Source organism: Melitaea cinxia, chromosome 15 (genome assembly GCF_905220565.1).
Source record: "Melitaea cinxia chromosome 15, ilMelCinx1.1, whole genome shotgun sequence".
Lineage (NCBI taxonomy): Eukaryota > Metazoa > Arthropoda > Insecta > Lepidoptera > Nymphalidae > Melitaea > Melitaea cinxia.
This window is the reverse complement of record NC_059408.1, coordinates 15,082,666-15,105,919: the sequence shown is the minus strand read 5'-3', so window position 1 is coordinate 15,105,919 and position 23,254 is coordinate 15,082,666. Positions and strand designations below refer to the sequence as shown.

Sequence of the window (23,254 nt, the reverse complement as noted above, 5' to 3'; positions counted from 1 at the left end):
CTAGGTAGAGTCAGATAGACTGCGTATTGGCAAACGCAGTGTGGGACGTCCTCCGGCCCGTTGGACCGACGATCTACGTAAGATTGCTGGTGTAGGCTGGATAAGGATTGCGGAAAACCGGGATGTCTGGCGCAAACTTGGGGAGGCCTATGTCCAGCAGTGGACTACCATAGGCTGAAGTGATGTTAGATAATATTTAAAATTAATTTATCGATTGGTTTTCTTCAATTTTGTTCTAAGGAGACATTTTATTATAGTACAACATTGTTATACGATGAGCTCGATCAGGTACTGCTTAGTACATACTCTGAGAAAATTGGTTCGCCAGCAGCGTTTATCTTCTGTTGAAAATTTTAAGGATATGGACCATCACTGGTCGTCAATTTTACTGCAGCTGTTTCCGCCACATTAATAAACATTTACCATCCGAAGTAGTTCAGCGTTGTAAATTGAGTTTTATTCTATACGGAAAAAAAGCTGTTTACAGGTCAGTTAATGATTCCCAGACTGTTTCAACTTAGTTCAACAACAAATAGGAATAAATTAGGAAGTTAAATTGTAAACTTTATTTTATTAAGTCTTAAAAAAAATATGGAAACTTTAATGTTTGACTAGCCCGTGCAGCCCGTTTTCACAGTGTGAGGTCACTTCACACTGATATTCACGAGGATATTCATCACTTTATCATTTCAGACTATCCTAGTCTACTGTTGGAGTTGGCTTATTATTAATTTCCGAAAGAGCCGGAAGTCAACAATCTCGCTCATATTTCCTACGAACTATATCATTTTAGCGAGCAACATCTGTGGCTTCTCTGATGTTACAGATGATAAAGAGTAGCAATGATCATTTAGCATCAGATACTTACTGTCTATCTCTTCATTAACTGTCAGAACCCTTGAGAATATCTATACTTATATTATAAAGCTGAAAAGCTTGTTTTTTTTTTTAAGTAAAACTTCTTTGCGCACTGTTACGCGGCACCTCCCGGTAGTCTTTTTAAAATAAACACACAAGTTGTTCAAATATTGATTAAGTTTATTATGTACGATTTTATTTTTGTGTTACCCACACATTACGCCACGGTTCGCTTAAACCGAAAAATAAAAATCATCATATCAAAAATTTCTTTCTTAATTGGCTAGAGCGCCGACACGGTCAGTCGGAGGCGCGGGTTCGAATCCCGCTGGAGCGGTCAATTTTTGATATGATATTCAAAAATGTTAAGTTTATTATATCGTCCAAACACTAACAGTAACTGAAAACACCTCACTTTCCTTTTCTGGATAAAAAATAAATATAGTGACTCGCTGGATGGTAAACGGCAACTGACTCGACCGTATGGAAAATGGAATATTTAAAAGGAATTAAAATAGCGGCGTCAGCACCAACCGCGAATTAAACCTAGGTATAACAGCACGTTTGACTTAGAAAGTAAGCTGGTGAATGCGTGACGAGAGCGTTACGAAAAGTGTGATCGGGTGAGGCGAACGTAAGTTGAGATGGTGGTATAAGTTAAATGGAGCTAGAGAAGTTTTATTTTAGTCGTGTGGTCTAGGGCACACCAGTTTTTTTAAACGTAATCTCTGTTTTAAATTGAAAAATTATTTATTGTTGACTTACTGAGTAACGCCATAAGCTACTTTTTTTTTCTGAAATAAACGCGAGTAAACCGTGGCGCACAGCTTGTATATAAATAAATTAAGAGGAAAGGGTACCGAAGAGACTTTTCAAAAATAGGTATTTGAATAAAATGTTTCTGTCGCGCTGCATGCCGCTACCGCGCCCCGCACCATCTCCGCTCCGTTTTTTCTACGTGTGACTGTCGCGTTCTTAGTGTGCGTGCGCCGGCTATTCAGCTATTAATTGTTGACGATATTTGAGTATTCGCATCTTTCGTTTCTTATTGACTACGAGTAAGTACATATAGCGCATAGTGCTATTTTTCTGAATTTGGCTTGTTTTATTGAATTTGTTCTGCATCGTATTGCTGTGTTTCGGCTTTACTATTATTGGATTTCGTAAACTACTAATTATTATGTTTTATTATTTTGACTTGGATACTCTTTGTGACTTGATACATTACTATATTTTTGTGGGTAATTATCGAAATACTTAGGTACTTTATTTATGGATTAGGTATGTAATTACATGGTTGAGGTGTGTGTAAGAATGGGTATTGAGATACATACATAATTATAGTGTATACATGTAGTATATAGTATAAGTGTAAGAATAATATATATATTATGTAATGTAGTACATACATAGTATAAAACGTTTGTCTTAGTACCTATATAATTTGTAATGTCTCATGTTTGTCGCAGTTATTAGTACATAGGTATAGGTTATATGTATTAATTAACATATAATTGCGGCGATATAACAATGGTTAAAAATAATATTATAATTTAAGAAAAAAAAAAAACAAGAAAAGCCGCCTGCATGAAGAACAACTATTAGAAAGTCAACTAAAAAGGCCTGAACAAGATAAAAATTCAATAATTACACAAAGATAGCTAAATAAATCACAACAATTTCACACATTATGTACTGTACACTCACAAAAATCATGAAGGCGGCTTTTTCAATTATTATTTTATTTATGTTTTTTTAGTTAGGCAAATTACGTAATCTATTCAATTTTTTTAAAGAGTGGTTGATTAACATGACATAACATAACAATACACTTTATTGTACACCAACAGAAAATAATAATACGTATCAAATTGATTTTTAACCGACTTCCAAAAAAGGAGGAGGTTCTTAATTCGACTGTATTTTTCTTTTTTTTGTATATATTTTACTTCAGAACTTTTGACTGGGTGGACCGAGTTCGACTTGTACGCAAAGGAAAAAAAGCCGACTTCAATTACATCGACATGTAATACAACAAAGGTAGACGAAAATATAGTCAAGTAAATACGCGTTATTAAAGATTACTCAAAAAGTTCTTATCAGATCTCGGTAAAATTTAAATATGACTACACGATAAACATCAGCTTTCGATTAAATTAAAAATCATCAAAATCAGTATAATACAACGTAGGTCGACGAAAATAGTCAAGTAAAAACGTATTATTTATATAACTCGAAAAGTTGTTAGATCTCAAATAAACTTAAGTGAGACCAAATGACACACACCACCTTTCGATTAAAAAAAAAATTGTTGAAATCGGTCCACTCAGTCAAAAGTTCTGAAGTAACATACATAAAAAATACAGTTAAATTGAGAGCTTTCTCCTTTTTTGGAAGTCGGTTAAAAATAGAAACCGATCTTACACGTCTATAGAATTCCTAAGTCGACAAGCTTGAACAGTGAAAGATTTAGTATAAAAGAAAGAGGAGTGAGAGGGAAATTCAAGAAGTAAGCTTTCCTCAGAACGAAGACTGCGTTCATTGGAATCACTAAGAAATTTAAATCGTCGTTTTAGATAAGCAGGTACAACAGGGTTAAAAAGAATAGAGTAAAGTAAGTTGAGAATATACGTATTCCCGCAGTAGGGAATTGGGTGCCACTCAGGGCGTAACTACTGCCGTATCAGCCGTATCAATGATACGGGGCCCCTTATTTACAGGGTATTACAGGTAAGGTGTGTAAGCAAAAATTAGTAAAATATTATCCACAATGTCACTTAATCTTGTGCTTCCTGGAAAAAATAATAAAAAAATGGCATACATACCTATAGAGTTTTCACTTCAGAAATGACTGAAGTCTGAAAAGCAATCCCCTTTTATCCAAGTCAAGCGTGCGCCCAATTGTGGATAACATTCTGTATCGTTTATTTCGGGATTCAGTTAATCATTATGAACAATGAATTAATCTTTTTTTATATAAGAATGGGGCACACAAGCAGACGAAGCCATCTGATTTATAACGGCTACCGTCGCCCATGGCCTTTAGAGAAAAGATGTAGACACTAGACGCTTGAAAACCCCCAAATTTTAGTAAGGTCATTCCACACTTTGAATGTACGCGGAAAGAATGCGCACGAAGCTCACACATTGGTTGCAAACCACTGGTGGATACTATTAGCACCACTAGACTTCTTGGCATCGAAAGAATGCAGAACACGACAAACGACACTGCTCATAGTGCACATTACGCATCGCGTGCTCGCACCGTGGAATGCTCGATGGTGCTTTTCCCTCATCGTCAAGAGTTGAATTCGACGCAAAAAGAGTGCAAAGAATTTTCGCTTACTTTTTCGCATAATGTGCCAGAGAGCCTTCAGGTTCGCGCAATGATGGAAGTGTAGACTAAAAAACGTTACCTTCGACAGCTTTTGTAAGAAACAAAAGGCACGGGTTCCATTTGGAAAGCCCAATAGTCTCTCGCCAATTCTGCTGTGTTTGAACTTTGCCCTAGCGATTTACTACCTGTAAGACCTGGGGGCAGCGTTGAATCTCTTCTTCAGGTTATGCGCCTGTGAATCCCCCTTATAGATGCGGAAGATTCATAGGAATTCACTAATAGTATTGGCCTCACAGGCTGAAGCGAACGATCCCCCGCATCTATTGCTGCAGGTCAAGGCTAATAACTCTCCAGCTTGGAACTACAAGCTCTTTAAATTAGCTTAAAATCCGAAATTCAAAACATTCATTCCATTAAAGAACTCATGGAATTATTACTGATAAAATTCAATAGCCTTGCATCCAGTTTTCCGGAGGTATTAACTTGATGTTTTTCAAAACTAAAACTGATAAAAAATTACCTAAGGATTTCGATGGAACAGGAACAGCTACAGCAGACTACACTCACTATTGTCTATTCTAGGAGGAAGTAATAACTTATAATCAATAAATATTTATTTTAATTCAATGCAAGCATTTTTTTGTGAGAAATCTTTACCCATCATTTGCCTGCCCCCCCCCCCCCACTAATTTTGATACAGGGCCCCAAGGTTCCCGGGGTTCCAAGGAATGCTACGCCAGTGGTACCACTTGAGTTTTTTACGCAATTCAGAAATATGATTCTATTTGCGAAGTCCAAATACGAATCGCATAGGTACATAGATTCGACCTAATTTAATACTCTGCTCCTCAGTAATGTCAAGAAAACAACGAAGCAATTTTTTACCGATGAAAAAAACAGAGAAGGTTCTAAAGTCGCTACGTACCTATATTTATTTATGTTTGACCATAGTTAAATAACGGCGAACGAATTTCTTTTAAAAAAAATATTTATTTATTAATTACAAGATGTTTATAGTTACAAATGTTCTACAAGACTAATCTTAAAATAATAATTAATTAAAACATTACATTTAAAACTTATGAACTAAATGCACTTTTGAATTGTCCCACGGAAACGCTTGGTCAGCAGCCATTGTTAGAACTTGAGCCGGTGGCGTCGATGGGTCGCGTAACTCCTCCCTCCTTAAGCTGGAAGCGCATTTTGCAGCTTCCTGTAGCGTCCTCGCTGCAACTATTCTGTCTGACTGCAGGTTCCGCCGTCTTGTATGTTTTATTTCGGCTTTGCCTCCATAGATATAATTTCCAGCATATAATCCCAGCGCAGATAATGTATATTCCGATGGTGGGCCAACTCGGGGTTGCCATCATAACTTGCCAATTAATGCCATCTTCGTTTGGGATGTCTTCTGCACGTTCCATCAACTCATGGATACTGTCCAGTGAGATGTCTTCGAGCTGAAGGTTATAATGTATCTTTTCTTCTGGTATGATTGGAGTACTCGGTAATGGAATGATTTCATCTATTGTTATTGTGTCAGAATTTGTTCTCAATATTTTATTTGATATTTCCAATTGACAGTCACTTGTGATGCTGACTATTTGAATACCGGATATCCTTTTGTATGTTGTTTTTGAACCACAATGAATTCTTAAAATTTCATCGTGTTGAAGAATTATCAGCCATTTGTTTTCTTCTATTTTCTGTATTTTCTGTTGTTTGAGATTCATTTTCGCTCTTGTACAGTTTGCTTTTTGATGTTTGATGAGTGATATAACGCAGTCTTCAGATTTATCTACGGGTTGACTGTTCAATGTCGCGCAGAGATGGGTGTCTTGCGTGATCTTCTTGCAGCTGTCTTCCAGGTAAGAGTACTCCTCGTTACCCAGTACTAGGTATTTGGATTTGGGAATAATAGTTAAATTTTGCTTATCTGGGATGGAATAGATATGGAGAAGGTCAAAAACGTTTGGATCAACGGAGGGTATTTCCAGGATAAATGTTAATGCGTGCTCTGTGCTATAAGCTTTTACACTAATTGACTTTTCTATACTATGTATATTTTTGATGCTTATGCTATCTACTGCTTTAAATCTATTTGATTTTTGCATGTTCTGAATCTCAGCTATTAAATTATGTGGAGCTATTATACTTGGGTGCATTATACCTATCTGAGCAAAAGTCATTGCATCTTCTAGAACTAAGAGCTTATTTAATAGGAACTCTAAACTAAAATTTATTTGAATGTATAAATCTAAAAAGTTCATATGATTAATTATTAAATTATTACTAATAGTGGCATTTTTCAACAGGTTTACTAATTTTTCCTCATTTTCTTTAATAATTTGTATTTGTTTGCTAAATTCTTTAATTGTATTTTCCGCTAAAAATAAAGATTGTTTCTGAGAATTTTGAATTTTATAAACTGAATTTCGTAAGTTTGATATTTCATTTTCAAATTTAATCGCATCTTCGTAGTCTAAATTTCCTGTAATTGCTTTAACCACAGATCCTAACCCATTTATTATACCACGCCTAACTCTAGTTGAATGCGGTGCTATAAACATAATTTTCTTATTTATTAAACTTAAACTAGCTTCTATCTGGTTCTTATATGTTTGATAACGTATATCCTTACTACCTAATAACGACCTATCCTCTGCTTCTTTCGTGCTAACATATAGTGCTAGAATTTTTATAGTAACCTCATGAAGGTAAGTGATATTATAGACACAAGCCAGACTAAAAGTATCAATCTGTTTGAGAACTAGTCCTTGTTTAAGTAATAATATTCCATTTTCATTATTTACGGGATTAAGGGTCAAGTTGGCTGTTGCGAAGAGCACCCAGGCTCCTGCGATGAGGGTCCTGTAACAAGATGTGGTCTTCGTAAAAGCTTATAATGTACTCTAATAGATTTTGAATTGGGGTGGTTACCTATTATTTCAGCAACATTGTTGGGGTGAAGGTGAATTATTTTATATGGACCTTTGAAGACTGGTTTGGTTTTGTCATTGCGCGCAGTTTTGGCTACCTGTTTGTAAACTATTTCTCCTACCTTAAATGTGATCTCCCTGGCGGCCTGGTTACGTTTTTCAATTACCTGCTCTTTATTTTTAGCCATGTGAGCTGCTAAACATTCTTGTACTGCTTCTGCGTTTCTGCGGTGCTTGATGACATAATCCTGGTAAAACTCTTTAGGATAGAATAATTCCAAAGGATTTCGAGAAGCTGTGTGACCAAATAACAGTTCTCGTGGTGTATAACCCGTTACAGAGTGAATTGAGTTATTATAGGCAATTATAGCGTAATTCATTATTAAATTAATTGGGTCTTCTTTATTTGTCATTCTTTGTATTCTGATAATCTCACCTATAGTTGAATGGAATCGTTCTATGGGGGAGTTGGAATTCGGGTTGTATGGTGTTGTAAAGTGAATGTTAATGTCGTGAGATGCACATATTTCCTTAATAACTTCGTTATCGAATTTACTATCTGAATCGGTTGTTATTTTCAATGGTAAGCCTATGACAGAGAAAACTTGTATCAATGCTTCAGCGATATGTACACTGCTAGCAGCGTTTAGGGGCATAGCTTGTGCAAATTTTGAAAAATTATCTATTATTGTTAGAAAAGTTGCACCTCCTGTAGAATAGAGGTCCATAAACAGATGTTCAAGAGGTTTTGTTGGTGTCTGAGTCAAGTTCAAAGGGGGTCTGAGTGGATTTCTCTCGTACTTAGATTTTAAGCAAATATCACATTGATTAATAAATTTTTGAATCGAAAGTAACATTTTAGACCAATGATAGTTTCTACGGAGTTGTTTAAATGTTTCTTGAATACCGCGATGCGTTGTTTTGCCTTCGTGGTATTTCTTTATTAATTCCTGTTGTTCTGTCTTATTTTCGACTAAGGTCACACGTGAGCTACACCTAATTAATTTTGGTCCTCTATCATTAAAAATAGTAGTGTAAACCCTTGCAAAGGCTGAATATAAACTTTCGTCGTAAAAATAACAGTGAAAGATACGGTCTGCTATAGTATGTTCTTTCAGAAATCTAATAATTTCAGACTCAGTGTTATTTATGGGGATAAATACGTCTTTGATAACGATTCTAGAGTTTGTCGACCTATTTTCTACTCTATATTCTGAACCGGGTGTAGACCTTATATGAAACTGTTTAAGTTGTCTGTCAATGGCATCTGATAAGATTGGTATACCTCTATTTTCGTTGTCGGGTTGGGTATGATTAGTGGAGATCAGCTGGTCTTGGTCAACACTCATTTGGTCATTGTGGGTTTGCATGTCATTTTCTCTTTGATTTTGTACGTGAATGTTGTCAGTATTGTCAGTCGCATTGTCAATGTCAGTGTTTTGTGATTCATTTGCATTATCAGTGTCTGTATTTTGCGCTTCAGTCGTATTGTCAATGTCTGTGTTTTGAGCTTCCCTACGTACATTATCAAAAATTCGATTGATTATTTCATCGTCATCGTTGTCGTCAAGGTTTACGGCTAATGAATCAACACTTTTATGGAAAATTTTAACTCTTGATAATGCATCTGCATTCGTGTTTTGACTACCCTTTTTATATACTACTTTATAATCATACTCTGCAAGCTTAAGTCTCCAACGAGTTAATTTTGAATTTGGGTCTTTCAAGGACATTAACCATGATAAAGGTCTATGGTCAGTGTAGATGGTAAACTTCCTACCATATAAATACGGCCTGAAGTACTTAATGGCCCAGATTATAGCTAATAATTCTTTCTCTATGGTTGAATAACGATTTTCTGTATCTGATAGTGTCCTTGATGCGTAAGCAACAGGTTTATCAGATCCTACGTTTCCCTGCGATAACACTGCTCCTATGGCTATATCAGAGGCATCAGTTGTCAAAATAAATGGTTTGTCAAAGTCTGGGTATTGTAAGATGGGAGAGTTTGTTAAAATTTGCTTACATTTGTCTACCGCGTCTATAAATTCTGGTGTATGTATTACTTTAGCGTTTTTCTTTAAACATGCTGTTAATGGTTTGGTTAATTTCGCGAAGTCCTTAATGAACTTACGATAGTAACCTACTAAACCTAGGAAAGACTTAATATCCTTTTGATTACATGGTATAGGGAAATTTAATACGGCTTTGATTTTATCTTTGTTAGGCTTAAGTCCCTGGTCCGTGAGTTCATGTCCTAAGAAATTAACTTGTTTTTGTAAAAATTCGGATTTATCTAATTGAATCTTCAGATTGTGGGCTTTGAAACGATCGAAAACTTGTTTTAATTTAACTATATGGTCTTGTAATGACGTAGACACTATGATGACGTCATCTAAATAGGTAAAAACGTTATCTAAACCTCTTAAAATGTGATCCATAAGACGTTGAAAAGTACTAGGGGCATTTTTCAAGCCAAAGGGCATTCGTAAAAATTCATAATGACCTCTTTCTGTTGTAAAGGCAGTCTTTTCAATGTCGTTAGGGTGCATCTCAATTTGATGGTAGCCACTCGCGAGGTCGAGGGTAGTAAAGTATTGTGCTCGTCCTAGTCTGTCTAATATGTCGTTTATGTTTGGAAGGGGGTATTTGTCCTCTACAATCCTATCATTTAGTCGTCTATAGTCAATAACAAGCCTCCACTTAACCTTTCCAGAGGCGTCTGGTTTTTTGGGGACTATGTGTACTGGGCAAGACCATGGGGATATGCTTTCTCTAATGATTCCTTGTTTTAAAAGGTTGTCGACTTGGTTCTGAATTTCTTTACGCTGTTGAGGGGCCTGTCTGTAACTTCTAACGAAAATAGGAGTCTGGTCAGTTAGTCTTAGTTCGTGTTTTACGGTATGGGTCAAGGACAGTGGAATTTTGTCTGAATGAAAAATTTCTCTATAATTATAACAAAGTCTAATTATTTCTCGCTTTTCCTCGTCATTCATATGCTCAGTACGTATTTTATTCAGGTTTTGTTTTAATTCATGGTCAAAATTTTCTTGAATATTTAAATTATTCAGACTACAGACACCTTCCAAGTTATTTACTACATATTCAGGTACAGGTTCAAGAGCTACCTGGGTATTATTGGTGACAATTTTCTTTTCATTGCTAAAATTAATTATGGATGTCTTAAAAATACCATTTTTTACTGTAACTAGGGCTGTTGGCGATTTAAGATCTTTATCCCAATAAAACTCATCACAAATATATTGACCATCAGTATAGTTTGTTTTAACAATAATTAATTTTTCACATTTAGGTTCAACTTTAACTTTCTTAACTGGATAATCTGTATATATAGGTATTTTACAAGTAGGAGATATCAATAATTTATTGTTTAAGTCGATTGTACAACCTAATTCTTTCAACAAATCTATTCCTATTATTCCTATATACTTCGGATCAACATCGAACACTAAAAACTTATGAAACTTATCGGTATTAAATTGAGGGGGTAAAGGTAAATATGCAACATAGTCATGTTTAGTAGTAGCGTGTGCGGTTTTCACTAAAAACGGTTCATATTGTATGCAATGTTCAAAATTAGTTCCTATTAATGCTTTAGGTGATATCATGCAGTTAGTTGCTCCTGTGTCTAATAAAAATTTACCCTTAAACTCTGGGAGGTCAATGTATGGTAGATGGGACTTACCTTGTCTTTTTATCTCAACAGTGTTTAACTGTGATCTTCGTTTTCCTTGTCCTCGGGAAAATCCTGGTGGTTTGTCTGATCTGAGGACGTATCTGCGTAATCTTGGTCAGAAAATTGTGTGGTAAAGTACTCACCTTGTTCGCAATAGGGGTCGTCGTTATCTTGGTCGAATTCTGGCTCGTTACTTGTGTAGAAAAATTCTTCCTGACCCAACTGAGGTCTAGGTGGTTTATTTACTGACTTCATTGTAACGTCTGAGATATTTTGTGGCTGGTTAACTTGTTGATGTGGCATATTCTGTTGCTGTCTAAAGTTTCCAGAGTTCCTAAAGTTTCCAGAATTCCTAAAATTACCAGAACTTTGGGGTGTAAAATTACCTGCAGCTTGCTTGTTTTTCCACGGTGACGCGGGCTGTACCCACTGTGATCTTTGTTGTGGTCCAACATTATCGAAGAACCTATGTTTGGGTATATTACTAAACCTAAACGGCAGGCTAGTTTGACTTATGGGAATATTAGGTCTAGGCATCTCTTTTGGTTTGGCTTGTATGGGAGGTGAATGAAAATTATTAAATTTATTATGCGCTAATCGTGCCTCCTCTTGTCTAGCTGCTATTATCGCTACCTCCAGGGTCGTGGGTTGTGCAATACGCACCCCGATCGAGACATGAAATTCAAGGTTATTGATATATTGGTCGATTACCATATTTTCGTAATACGATTTATCACTGTGCCTACCTACCGAGTTTAACGTATCTAATATATCTCTAAGACGTTTGCCGAAAGCCTCCGCGTCTTCATTTTTATTACGACGGACACGCGTTAGCTCCTGCATTACTTGAATCTCATTACGCGGCTCTCCTAACCTACGTATTAATGCTGCTTTAATGCTATCCCACGTATCGAGTGACTCTTCGTAGGCCACGGCATCTATCGCGGTTCCGCTTAGCCTACTTTTAATGAGAGAGATAAGTGGCGGACTTACTCTAGCAGGTGCATCGAGCATGCACAGTATATTTTCTACCTCTCTTATATAATAATTAAGTATTTTTGGATTGCCATCATACCTGGGCATAACATCCCTTACAAATTTAAAATTATGTATGTCTGAACTATTCATATTGAATAATAAAAGAAATCGAGTAAAATTAGAAAACTACTTGTTTACGATTAGCGATAGCGTTGGCGTTACGCTAACTATAACTACGTATAGCACAAAATGTTCTGTTATTAAATTTATTGTCTAATGCGATTCTAGCATACAGACAAAAATTATTTAAGTCTTACACAAAATATATTATTATTAAATTAATTGCGTAATGCGATATTAGCATAAGAACAAAAAATATTTAAATATTACACAAAATATATTATTGTTAAACTAATTGTCTAATCGCGATTATAGCACAAAGACAATCACATGTAACACTATACTAGTATGCATAAATATAATATAACGACATGAGATATAGCACAGGATACTGGGTAAACGATTCGTACTTACCCAAGGATTCTCTGCATCTCTTGCCGGGCCTTGTAGAACAGCAGGACTCCCAATTCGCCAGGACTCCCGCAGGATATCGCCGTTCGTAGGTTCTTCTATAGCGGATCGCGAAAATAACGATAGATATCGTTCACTCTATTCGGAGAGTTTTATTCGAAGTTCGAGTGTCGCGATCCTACCGACTGCGCCAGTTAAATAACGGCGAACGAATTTCTTTTAAAAAAAATATTTATTTATTAATTACAAGATGTTTATAGTTACAAATGTTCTACAAGACTAATCTTAAAATAATAATTAATTAAAACATTACATTTAAAACTTATGAACTAAATGCACTTTTGAATTGTCCCACGGAAACGCTTGGTCAGCAGCCATTGTTAGAACTTGAGCCGGTGGCGTCGATGGGTCGCGTAACTCCATGCATAACTTTTTACAGTGTACTGTGTGGCTACGGTACTATAGAATTCAGCCACCCCCTCTCTTCCCGTGGGTGTCGTAAGAGGCGACTAAGGGATAACACAGTTCCACTACCACCTTGGAACTTAAAAAGCCGACCGGTGGCGGGATAACCATCCAACTGCTGGCTTTGAAATACACAGGCCGAAGACGGGCAGCAGCGTCTTCGGTGCGACAAAGCCAGTCCTGCGGTCACCAACCCGCCTGCCCAGCGTGGTGACTATGGGCAAAACACATGGGTTCACGTTGTTTTTGGCGTGAACTTGAACCTATGTCCAACAGTGGACTGTATAGGCTGTAATGAATGAATGAACTTTTTACAGAGTATTCCGAAATTGATAAAAAAATATATTGGAAAGAGTAAACCCCGAAGTTGTTTTTCGCCTAGTAGGCGAGGAAGAAGCGCGGCTCGCAGCTTGCTTGGCATAGGCATGGGAAAGAGCAGAGTCCTAATTTTTTAAACTTTCTTATTCTATTTTTTATTAGTATTACGGTAATAATAATCATAATATACTTTTTTGAAATCCTTGTATTGAGCCCTCTAATTTGATACCAAAAACAAACAACACAGTTATTTACCATAATTATCATTGTTATTTGTTAGCGAAACCCTTCGTTAGCCCAGGTTTACACAGTGTTACAATAAAAACCGCATATACAAATACGGTTTTATTGTAGTTATGAAAAGAGTAATTATTTAATTTTGTTAATACGAATTTTAGAAAATATCGACTAAAAATTACATCACTAGTGTATCGATATAATTATCGACTATGAGGCATCACTTCGCTGGCGTATATACGTATTGCTTTGACCCTTCCCTCCCCCAGACCTATCCCCCAAAAAGCAAGAAAGGGACAACTGCAGCTCAGACCGTTTTAGGTAGATAATTTTTGACCAAAACAGTGTTTCGTAGTCGACTGTTTTCTCCTCAAAACATGACAATTTTTTTTTAATTTTTTTTTTTAGAAAATAAAAGAAGACTTCGGCTATGCCCCTATGTTCTCATTTTTTTGAAAATATGCATATATATTTTTTAATGAGTGTCTGAAAATGTACAAAAAATTATGCAAGATTTCGAGTTTTTGAAGTCTCCTAATTCCTATGATAATAAGAATATGAAAAAAATCAAAACATAGGGGCATGGTCATGGCAGCAAAGAGTTCTATGACACAAAAATATTTGATCTAGTGTCGTTATCCAGGGAGAAAACAGTCGACTACGTTTGTATGGAGAAAGAGCCGGTACCCTTTCCTCTTAAGTTGAAGTATAGTAGAATCTATAGAGATGTCAACTAGCTCTAAGACAGTTTTTTTATTTATTTATTTCATTTGGACAAACATTAGCAGCTACATTACAATTTTCACATAAAAAACTATAGGTATTACAATTAAGCTTTAATGCGTAACATTTCAAGTTGTCACAAGATGCACAAAAAGAGATTTAGCACTAGTATTATTAAAATATTATATCTACAAATTGAAATACAGATGAGTATAATTGAAAATAGATGTAGTAAGGTTAAAACACAAACATAAACAGCAAACACAAAAATAATTTATAAGTAATTAATCCCTCAACAATCCCAAAACAACTTTTGTGAAGTCAGGTAATTTATCAATAAAAACATCCACTTTGTTCGTAATGTACTATTAGATGTCTTATTTTGATAACAATGATGATTCTGTCATTGAAGCCATTCATTATATTAAAAAAATGGTACAAAGGAGGTAATCGTTATTATTTATGTAACCTTTTTTGATGAAAAAATTTCACTTTTTCAGAGTGAGTAAAAATTAAAAATGAGTTGATATTATTAGTTACTATAAATACCATTTTTGTACCTTCTGAAAAGGCCTGCTGGCGCATACTAATTTATTCACTTCTATCAGGGTTAAAAGATAATCTAGTATATTTTTATGCAACGAGATCCGTCGCCCCTACCCCCCCCCCCCACCCCCAGGAGCTCTGGTCACCTTACTCACCACCACAGGAACACAAAAGTGCTTGAAAGTCGTATCATTTAGCTGTAATCTTCTGTAAGGTCGAGGCACTATGGAAGATGTTTTCTGCTGTAGCCTACCTCAAAAAACTATTTCATTAAAAAAGTAAATGACTTTGAATGAAAAATAATTATCGTAATATAATAAATAATAACTACTTTAATGCGTTTATTTCGGTTCATGTTTAATAGAAGAATTATTAATATATTATTATTATTATCATATTCAAAATGAATTATCTTTGTAAGAGATAATCTGTATATTAAAGGAATTTCATTTTATAATAAGACGCCATAAACTAAGGATTGTATACATGCAATGATCTTCTTCTTCTACTTCAGGGTTAATAGCTACTATGTCAAACAATCTGACGAATTTCTAACATCAACTGACGTTACTCAATAAAACTTGCTACACACTTATGCAAATACATAAAATTGGAGTGTCTGTTTGTAATATTAAAATACCCGCTTTTTACTAAATGCATATGGATGTAGACACGGTACATATACCAAAATGAAATTTTTTTACAACTTTTGTCTGTCTGTCTGTCTGTTTGTTCCGGCTAATTTCTGAAACGGCTGAACTGATTTTGATGGGACTTTTACTGGCAGATAGATAATGTACTAAGGAGTAACTTAGGCTACTTTTATTTTAGAAATTTAGTTATTTGATAACTTTGCAAACTGAACAATAACTTTTTTAAATTCCGCGCGTACGATGTCGCAGGCACAGCTAGTATTCAAAATAAATTATCTTTGTAAGAGATAATCTGAACATTAAGGGAATTTCCTTTCATTATAAGACGCCATAAACTAAGGATCGTAAGCAATGATTACTACGTCAAACAATCTGACAAATTTCTAACACAAACTGACATTACTCAATATAAATACTTTTAGTCTTTAGAATCTAAAACGTCATTTGCTATCTAAAATGTTACCCGACCTAATATATGGTGACATTTGTCCCAAATTTACGTTCACACTAAACCTACTAAACAGGAGACCCATTTAAATTTAATAGAATGTTGAACATTGAACTGAATTTATCACAAAATTTTGACGCTACGAAATTGCCTTCAAACCAAAATGGTATTCAGAAAATATTCTACAAGCGATATTGAACCTAATTGTCTTTTAGATACGATAAAATTTTCTCTAGCATTATTTTTCACACATTTACGTTTTTCGTATAGCACCTGCCTGCTTCTTTAGGAAGACATACTAATTTGCTAAAAGGCTTATGTATCATGAAAATGATTGCTATAGTAATCGACACCAATGAACAAACCTTCGTAGGTAAAAGCTTAATTCGAAAATCTTTGAACTCCTTTGTTGTCTTTCAACTTTTTTTTTAGTTTATATTGTAAAGCAGATGACCTGTGTTGATATTTATGACCTACAAATATTGATATAACTGTCCGCATAAACCTGACCTTTATTAATCAATATAAATAAATCGAAAATCTCTTTATTCATACGGATTTCGAAAGCAAATTTCGAATCAAATGTCAATTACATTAAGTTTACTAATATTTAAAAATAAATTATGATTGTGAAACTACCACCGATTCAGTAATTAGACTGATAAAAAAATGGCAAAAAACAGCGCAGCTATTCCATAAAAAAACCCACCAATCATTAAATAAAAGTCACATCTTGCATAAGATAATACTTATTTATCAACAGAATTTATAGAAAATAATATCCTGTATCTATTTAAACACTTGTCATTTTAACATCGAAATCGAATAATACAATTTTAAGTTCAAAAAAAAAAATACAATTTGCAATTGTAGTTGTAGTTTTTAGTTGCTTCTTCAATTTGTAGTTGAATCAAGTGTCAAGTGTTATTGAACGTGATTGGAAGTTGATATGCAATGCAGATACTCAATACGCCGTTTTGAAATGCAATTCCAATCAAATAAACCTTTTTTAAGCTATAGGATATGATTAAATAAATATTTTATAACATAGACACACGGTCGTCTGTTCCTGTGATAAGCAACTTAATGCTTGTGTTACAGGTAAGAGCCGACTGTTATAACAATTATTTTTTTGGATCAATATACGTAGAAATAATACATATATAAATATATAAATACAAATATTACACCCCGACTCAGGCGGGATCGAACCCGCAACCCGCGGAACAGAAAGCAGGGCCACTACAAACTGCGCCAACGGGCTAGTCTATATGTAATTAAATAATATAATATATAATAAATTCAAGGTTTAGATTAGTAAATTAGATATCTGATTTTTAATGTAAGACCGTTTCTCTAATATAGATTAGGTTAAAAAAAATTAATATTGCCGTTGTGTACAAAACTAGGTAGTATAGCTAAGTGGCTAAATATATAGCTAATTTACTGCGGAGTCAAGCTAAAGTCACTTCAGTTTTTTTATCAACTAGGAGTAAGAGTCTAAAAGTCTTTTTATACTTTTTATCCTTCATTGTATTGATCCATACCTAATGTGAACTTGGTGAATTTACCCGTGGTGGTGTAACACCCATGGTCGCCTAGTGGTCGAAATTTGACGATAATTAATTTAAATTATAAGTTTGAATATTATTAAGGTTCTGTTGTCAAAGGATTATACTTCTATAATAATAAACAAAAGAGTATGGATATATAGTATAGGTTTCTCTACCGTGCTGAGGAGAGTAAAAAAAGATTATTCCTCTTGTTATTCTAAGCATTTGAAGGCAACGGTTTTTCATGGTAGGCAAATAATCCGCAGTGAAGTAGCGTGATTGTTCTAGTTCCAAAACTTTTCCTTCATTGAAAAGAAAGCCTTCGCCAACGGTGGGACGTTAACAGTCTGACTCATTTGATTTCAGAAAATTTAAAGTAAATTTAAAAGTAAAACTCATGTCGCCAACCGTCAGCCATATTCGTTTTAGTGACGTCACAAAACCAGTAACAAATTCAATGTCGTTACGAATCCAACGATTTCATTTATCAAAATAAAGTGGAACGAAAGTATAGAGATAACGGTATGAAGGATATTGTCGGTAATTCATAATATAAGACATGAGACTACTTCCAGGAATTGACGCGACATGATCGAACCCATTCATAAAAACTTTTCCCACCCGAAAAGGGAGAACCCCTTCTGTGTCTGAATTGCGTCACATTAAACAGTGTGAATGACTTGAAAAAAAAAATCATTCTGGTGTAATAGTGCGTGTACTATGTACGCGCCAAGACACCAGCAGTTTGCAGTTTCGATCTCATGATGGATTTTTGTATCTGTACAATTATTTCTTTTCGGTTTGGATATTTGTCGATGTGGGTCTCCCCACCGTGCCTCGGAAAACACGTTAAGCACTATATGTTAGCTAATACATCTGAAAGTGATAGTTACTCGTAGTAGGGAACATATCCGCCAGCCGGCAGTGGACCAGTGTGGTGGATCAAGCTCCGATCCTTCTCCTACTTGGAGGAAGAGGCCTATACTCTGCAGTAGGACGTCATAAGCTGAATCATGATCCTAATCGTTTGGCTCAAAAAAGTAATGATTACATTCGTAAGTTGGAATCTTACATGACAGATTCCGTTTGACTGTACATATTAAGTTAATACTTAACTCGTCATTAGAAGAATTATAAGTTTTGGAAAAACGATTTATATTGCTTGTTGACTAAGCCCTTACGTGTGGTAATATTTTATGCGTGACTATATACCTCATGACCATTGGTTGACTGGAAGAGATCTCTTCTAGGGATAAGTCCACCTTTGCCATCGACTATATATGTAATTTTCTGTATATTCTGTTGTTAAGTGCAATAAAGTATATATAATAATATACGAAAGATAAAAAGAATTACATAATATGTCGGCTTTTTTACATTAATAATATAAATATGAAGGTGAAACTCTGTATAGAAATTGGTTTAATTTTTATCGTTATAGTGACAAGACTAAAACATATACAAAATTGAACGGCTGGACCGATTTTCATGAAATTTTGTGTACATATCGGGTAGGTCTGAGAACCGGCCAGCATCTATTTTTCATACCCTTAAGTTATAAGTAACTACGTTAATCTAAAATCAAAATTTTAAGTTTACATCTCTTAATCTTAATTTATATTGAATGCGATTGTGTACGTTTCAAGCCGAAAGATAAAACGTGACAGAATCGTGAAAATATACGGGAAAGTAGTGTTATACAACAATCAATCAATTTTGTTTTTTCCATTTTTATTTATTTACTAACTGTTCCACGCGGTTTCACACGCGTTAATTCGAAGAATAAAATAACCTATAGCCTTCCTCAGTAAATGGGCTATTCAACAGGAAAAATAATTTTTCAATACGAACTAGTAGTTCGTGATATTAGCGCTTTTAAACAAACAAACAAACTTTTCACCTTTATAATTTTCAAAGATTCAACACCCTACAACTTTACACTCTTTCTGAATATATTCAAATATCTTATTTAAATTTTCAATCCTTAATAAAAAACTTTTTGAAGTTTACTCCCTTAAAAAGATGATATAAAAAGGGAGTTAAATCGTGTGAATAGTAAACTCCAGTCGCGTGGGGAACCTGACACAAACACTTTTTGTTATTTATTCACTCAAGGTCAAATATATTTTATTTAAGCTTGTGTCGATGACTTTTAATGTTTAATACACTTTTTTTTCAAATATTATTTCGTTAAATTAATTAATAAATAAACGCTTCAGACTGAATGGCTACCAGTAGGATTTTTTCCTGTACCGGGGAACTGGACAAAATACACAAGCACAAACGCCCAGACCACGACAAACATATATATGCCAATACAAATGTCTGTCATGGGCGGGGATCGAACCCGCAATTGCAAGCAAACCAGCTAGTGCTTTGATCGCTGCGCCCCAACGCGTAGTCAAATTTACAAATAATAAAAAATTGTTGACCTAATTAATAGTAATTGAGGTTAAACATTTTTTTTTAAATTACTTGTTAAAATTTTACAGCTACGTTCATAGCCGTTACGAGATGGGTCATATTTATCTGATAGAACGTTTTTATTTTTCGGATAAAGAGACGCGTAGCAGCTGCGCTACGCTTTTCTGAATAATGCCAAGATCGAACTTTTATGTATTCAAATAAAAGTTTCGTTATTGTTCAAACGCATTTGACTAATTTGTTGCCTGAATACGTTCAAAGTTTGCATAGTCTGTGTATTAAAATTATAAGCTATAAAACGTCATGTTAACGTCATATACACATCACGTTGGTGACATCAAAACAATGCCGAAACACAGTGCTACCTTATGTAATGTTTCATTGAATATTGCAAATAAGTCAAAGTAAAGTTGTATGATTGTTTAATTTCGTATCCTTTTCCCCGGTAACACTTTTAGGATAACTCAAGTGCAAGTAGATTTATATACGCCTAAATAGACGATAATTTATTATTTTATATGTTTACCAAATATCAAAAAAGGTTTCGTCCTAATTTCGATTACATTATCTGTGGTGGTTTCTCTAAAAACGCTATTATACTCTTTCATTATATTCTTCATTAACTATAAAAACTGCCAACTAACACTCAATATTAAAACTATAATATTAAGACGTATGTTTTCAATTCTCTGTAAAGTACGCCAACAGAGCTGGAAGTACGTTTAAACGTAACAAAATTTTGTAAATAACGTTGGCTTGAAGCCAGCTCGAAAGCCTGCAAGTGCCTTTATTTGTCCATCTGGTTACCGGGCTCAGATATTATATCTATAAAACTGTGTAATGTGTTATTAATAATACATAAGGCGGATAATCGCTCGCGTGCCAAAATATGATAAATGTTTAAAAGATCGCTCACAATTTTTCTGTTTCTATGTTTAATATAAATATCTTTTTTACTAGTGACCCGCCACGGCTTCACACGGTTGAAAAAACTATCAATGTTCCTCTATTATATTATGTATTTATTATACATATAAACCTTCCTCTGGAATCACTCTATTTACTAAATAAAACCGCATCAAAATCCTTTGCGTAGTTTTAGAGATCTAAGCATACATACAGCGGGAAGCGACTTTGTTTTATACTATGTAATGACGAATGAGCATCTCTTTTATGTGTAGTGTGGTGTTTTAAGGTACATACATTTCTTTAATGAGAGTACGTTATTCTGTATTTGATAGTTTTAATATAGAGGAGGTTCTCAATTCGACTGTATTTTTTATATATGTTGTCTCAGAACTTTTGACTAGGACGACCGATTTTGATGATTTTTTAATCGAAAGGTGGTGCTTATCACATGATTCCATTTTAAGATCATTGAGATCTTACAAGTACTTTTGAGCTTTATATAATATGTATAATACGCATACATTTACTTGACAATTTTTTTACCGACCTACGTTGTATTATTATACCTAATAACTTTTTACTGGGTGTACAACTATTAAACTACTATTACTTATCGATGTAATTAAAGTCGGTTTTTTTTCGTTTGCAAGCAAACAGAACAAATAAAACCCTATAATGTAGGTCGATATCATTCTAATACTCAGAATTGTTATATTTTCAAATAGTGATACTGCGAAACTTACTTGATTGATTACCTTAAACTGAAAAACCTGTGAATACTCGTATATGCTTGGAAATTGTATTCTCTCTTACATGCAATAATACAATAAATAATCCGATTAAAGAATTCTAAAAATTATAGAGATATGTTTTAATAGTCTCCCTTGATTTCTTGTATGACATATCATGACATAAAATCATAATTTTATTTATAGTTTTTTTTTTATAACAATGGGGGCAAACGAGCAGAGGAAGCCATTAAAAGTTGAATGGCTACCGTCGCACATGGACATCTGAAACATAAAAGGAGTTACGGGTGCGTTGCCGGTCTTTAGGGAAAATATGTCTGCACACTCGACGCTTGAATACTCACAAATTATAGCGCTAAGGAAAAACCTCAGGAAGAAGGAAGGCTTATAATTTAGTTGGGTTTTCCTGGTTCTTCTCTGCAATTACTTTGTAAACTGTGTTTCTTAACATTTAATAACTAACTTTTAAAGTGACAATATAAAATCCTTTTAAAGCCTAATTTATTTCGAATATTTGTCCTAAAACTATAATATCAAGTTTGTAAACATCTACATTTATAAAACATCATAATTTTAATACACAATTTATATTGCATGGAACCTTACAGAAGATCACAGCAAAATAATACTGTTTTCAAGCAGTATTGTGTTCTTGTTGGTGAGTAAGGTGACCAGAGCTCCTGGGGGGATTGGGGATTGGGTCGGCAACGCGCTTGCGATGCTTCTGGTGTTGCAGGTGTCTATAAGCTACGGTAATCTTTTACCATCAGGTGAGCCGTACGCTTGTTTGCCGACCTAGTAATATAAAAATAAAAAAATAAAATAAATGGAGACGCCCGCCGCTATGAAATATTACAAAGTGTGTGATGTCGTAATTCATTACATTTCAATATAGCGTTTATGATCTACAGCTATTTACGTACCAAGTTTCATTAAAATTTCGACAGTAGTTTTTGTATAAAAGAGTAACAAACATATATACATACACATACATACATCCTCACAAACTTTCACACTTATAACATTAGTGCGACGACAGTACACAATTTCAAAGCTGAATACCGACGAGTGTATTTACAAAATTACACACAAGGGACTTGTTACACAATACTTTCATAACTAAAATAAACAAATACACTTTTAAAAATTTGTTTCATGACAACGTAAAACGAAGAAGTTAATGCTGAAAACGTTGAAGTTATATCTTGACGCAATGCGCACTTCACTTTAAGTGAAATTTGTTACTTGCTACTAATGTAGTCTGAAAATTATTCAACATTTCAACGAAATAAGTCAGGATTTATTTTGTTTTATCAGAGATTTAAGCCTGCAAATATACCGTCTATGATGTTGTTATCATGAGCAGAAGTTACGTTGGTGCTAGTGCATTAGATAATGACGTGACTATGATTACTCTGTGCCTAAATAAACGTATTTTACTTATGTTATACTACATTAATAATTGAAAATAAGAAATCATCCTAGAAGCAATTTAGTTTGAGTAACAAAAATGTCAATAACAGCGCTTAATAAACTCTGATGTACATAGACTATAGGAGGATAGATATACTTTTAAGCACATGTATAATACACGCTATAAATCAGAAATTTTCAATTTATATTTAATGCTTATAATACAATTTTATTTTACAATAGATGATACACCGCAGGTATCTCGTAATATCAGATATTTATGATTTCACTGACGTTTTCTTTCGAAATATTTTTAATAAAGAATACATAATTACAATTGCATTATATATATATATATATATAAAAAATGTTTCTTTTCTTGCCACAAGATCGTGTAAAAATATTTTATCAAATGAAGACTGAAAACATACTTTATTCGATAATGTTAAGTACATTTTCGAATATGTGCGGTGATCTTC

The 23,254-nt window shown here is 34.3% G+C and overlaps 2 protein-coding genes across 2 annotated transcripts in view; both read right to left on the bottom strand.

The window, feature by feature from the left end:
- LOC123660202 (potassium voltage-gated channel protein Shaw-like) overlaps positions 1–23,254 on the bottom strand; it is a 307,604-nt gene that overhangs the window by 73,709 nt on the left and 210,641 nt on the right. The gene's annotated exons all lie outside the window — the stretch shown is intronic.
- On the bottom strand, positions 5,166–12,357 carry LOC123660545. The gene is made up of 2 exons (XM_045595601.1): positions 12,341–12,357; positions 5,166–7,063 (listed from the first exon to the last, which is right to left on the bottom strand). The coding sequence occupies exons 1-2, from the start codon at positions 12,355–12,357 to the stop codon at positions 5,320–5,322; spliced, it is 1,761 nt and encodes a 586-aa protein (XP_045451557.1). The 3' UTR covers positions 5,166–5,319.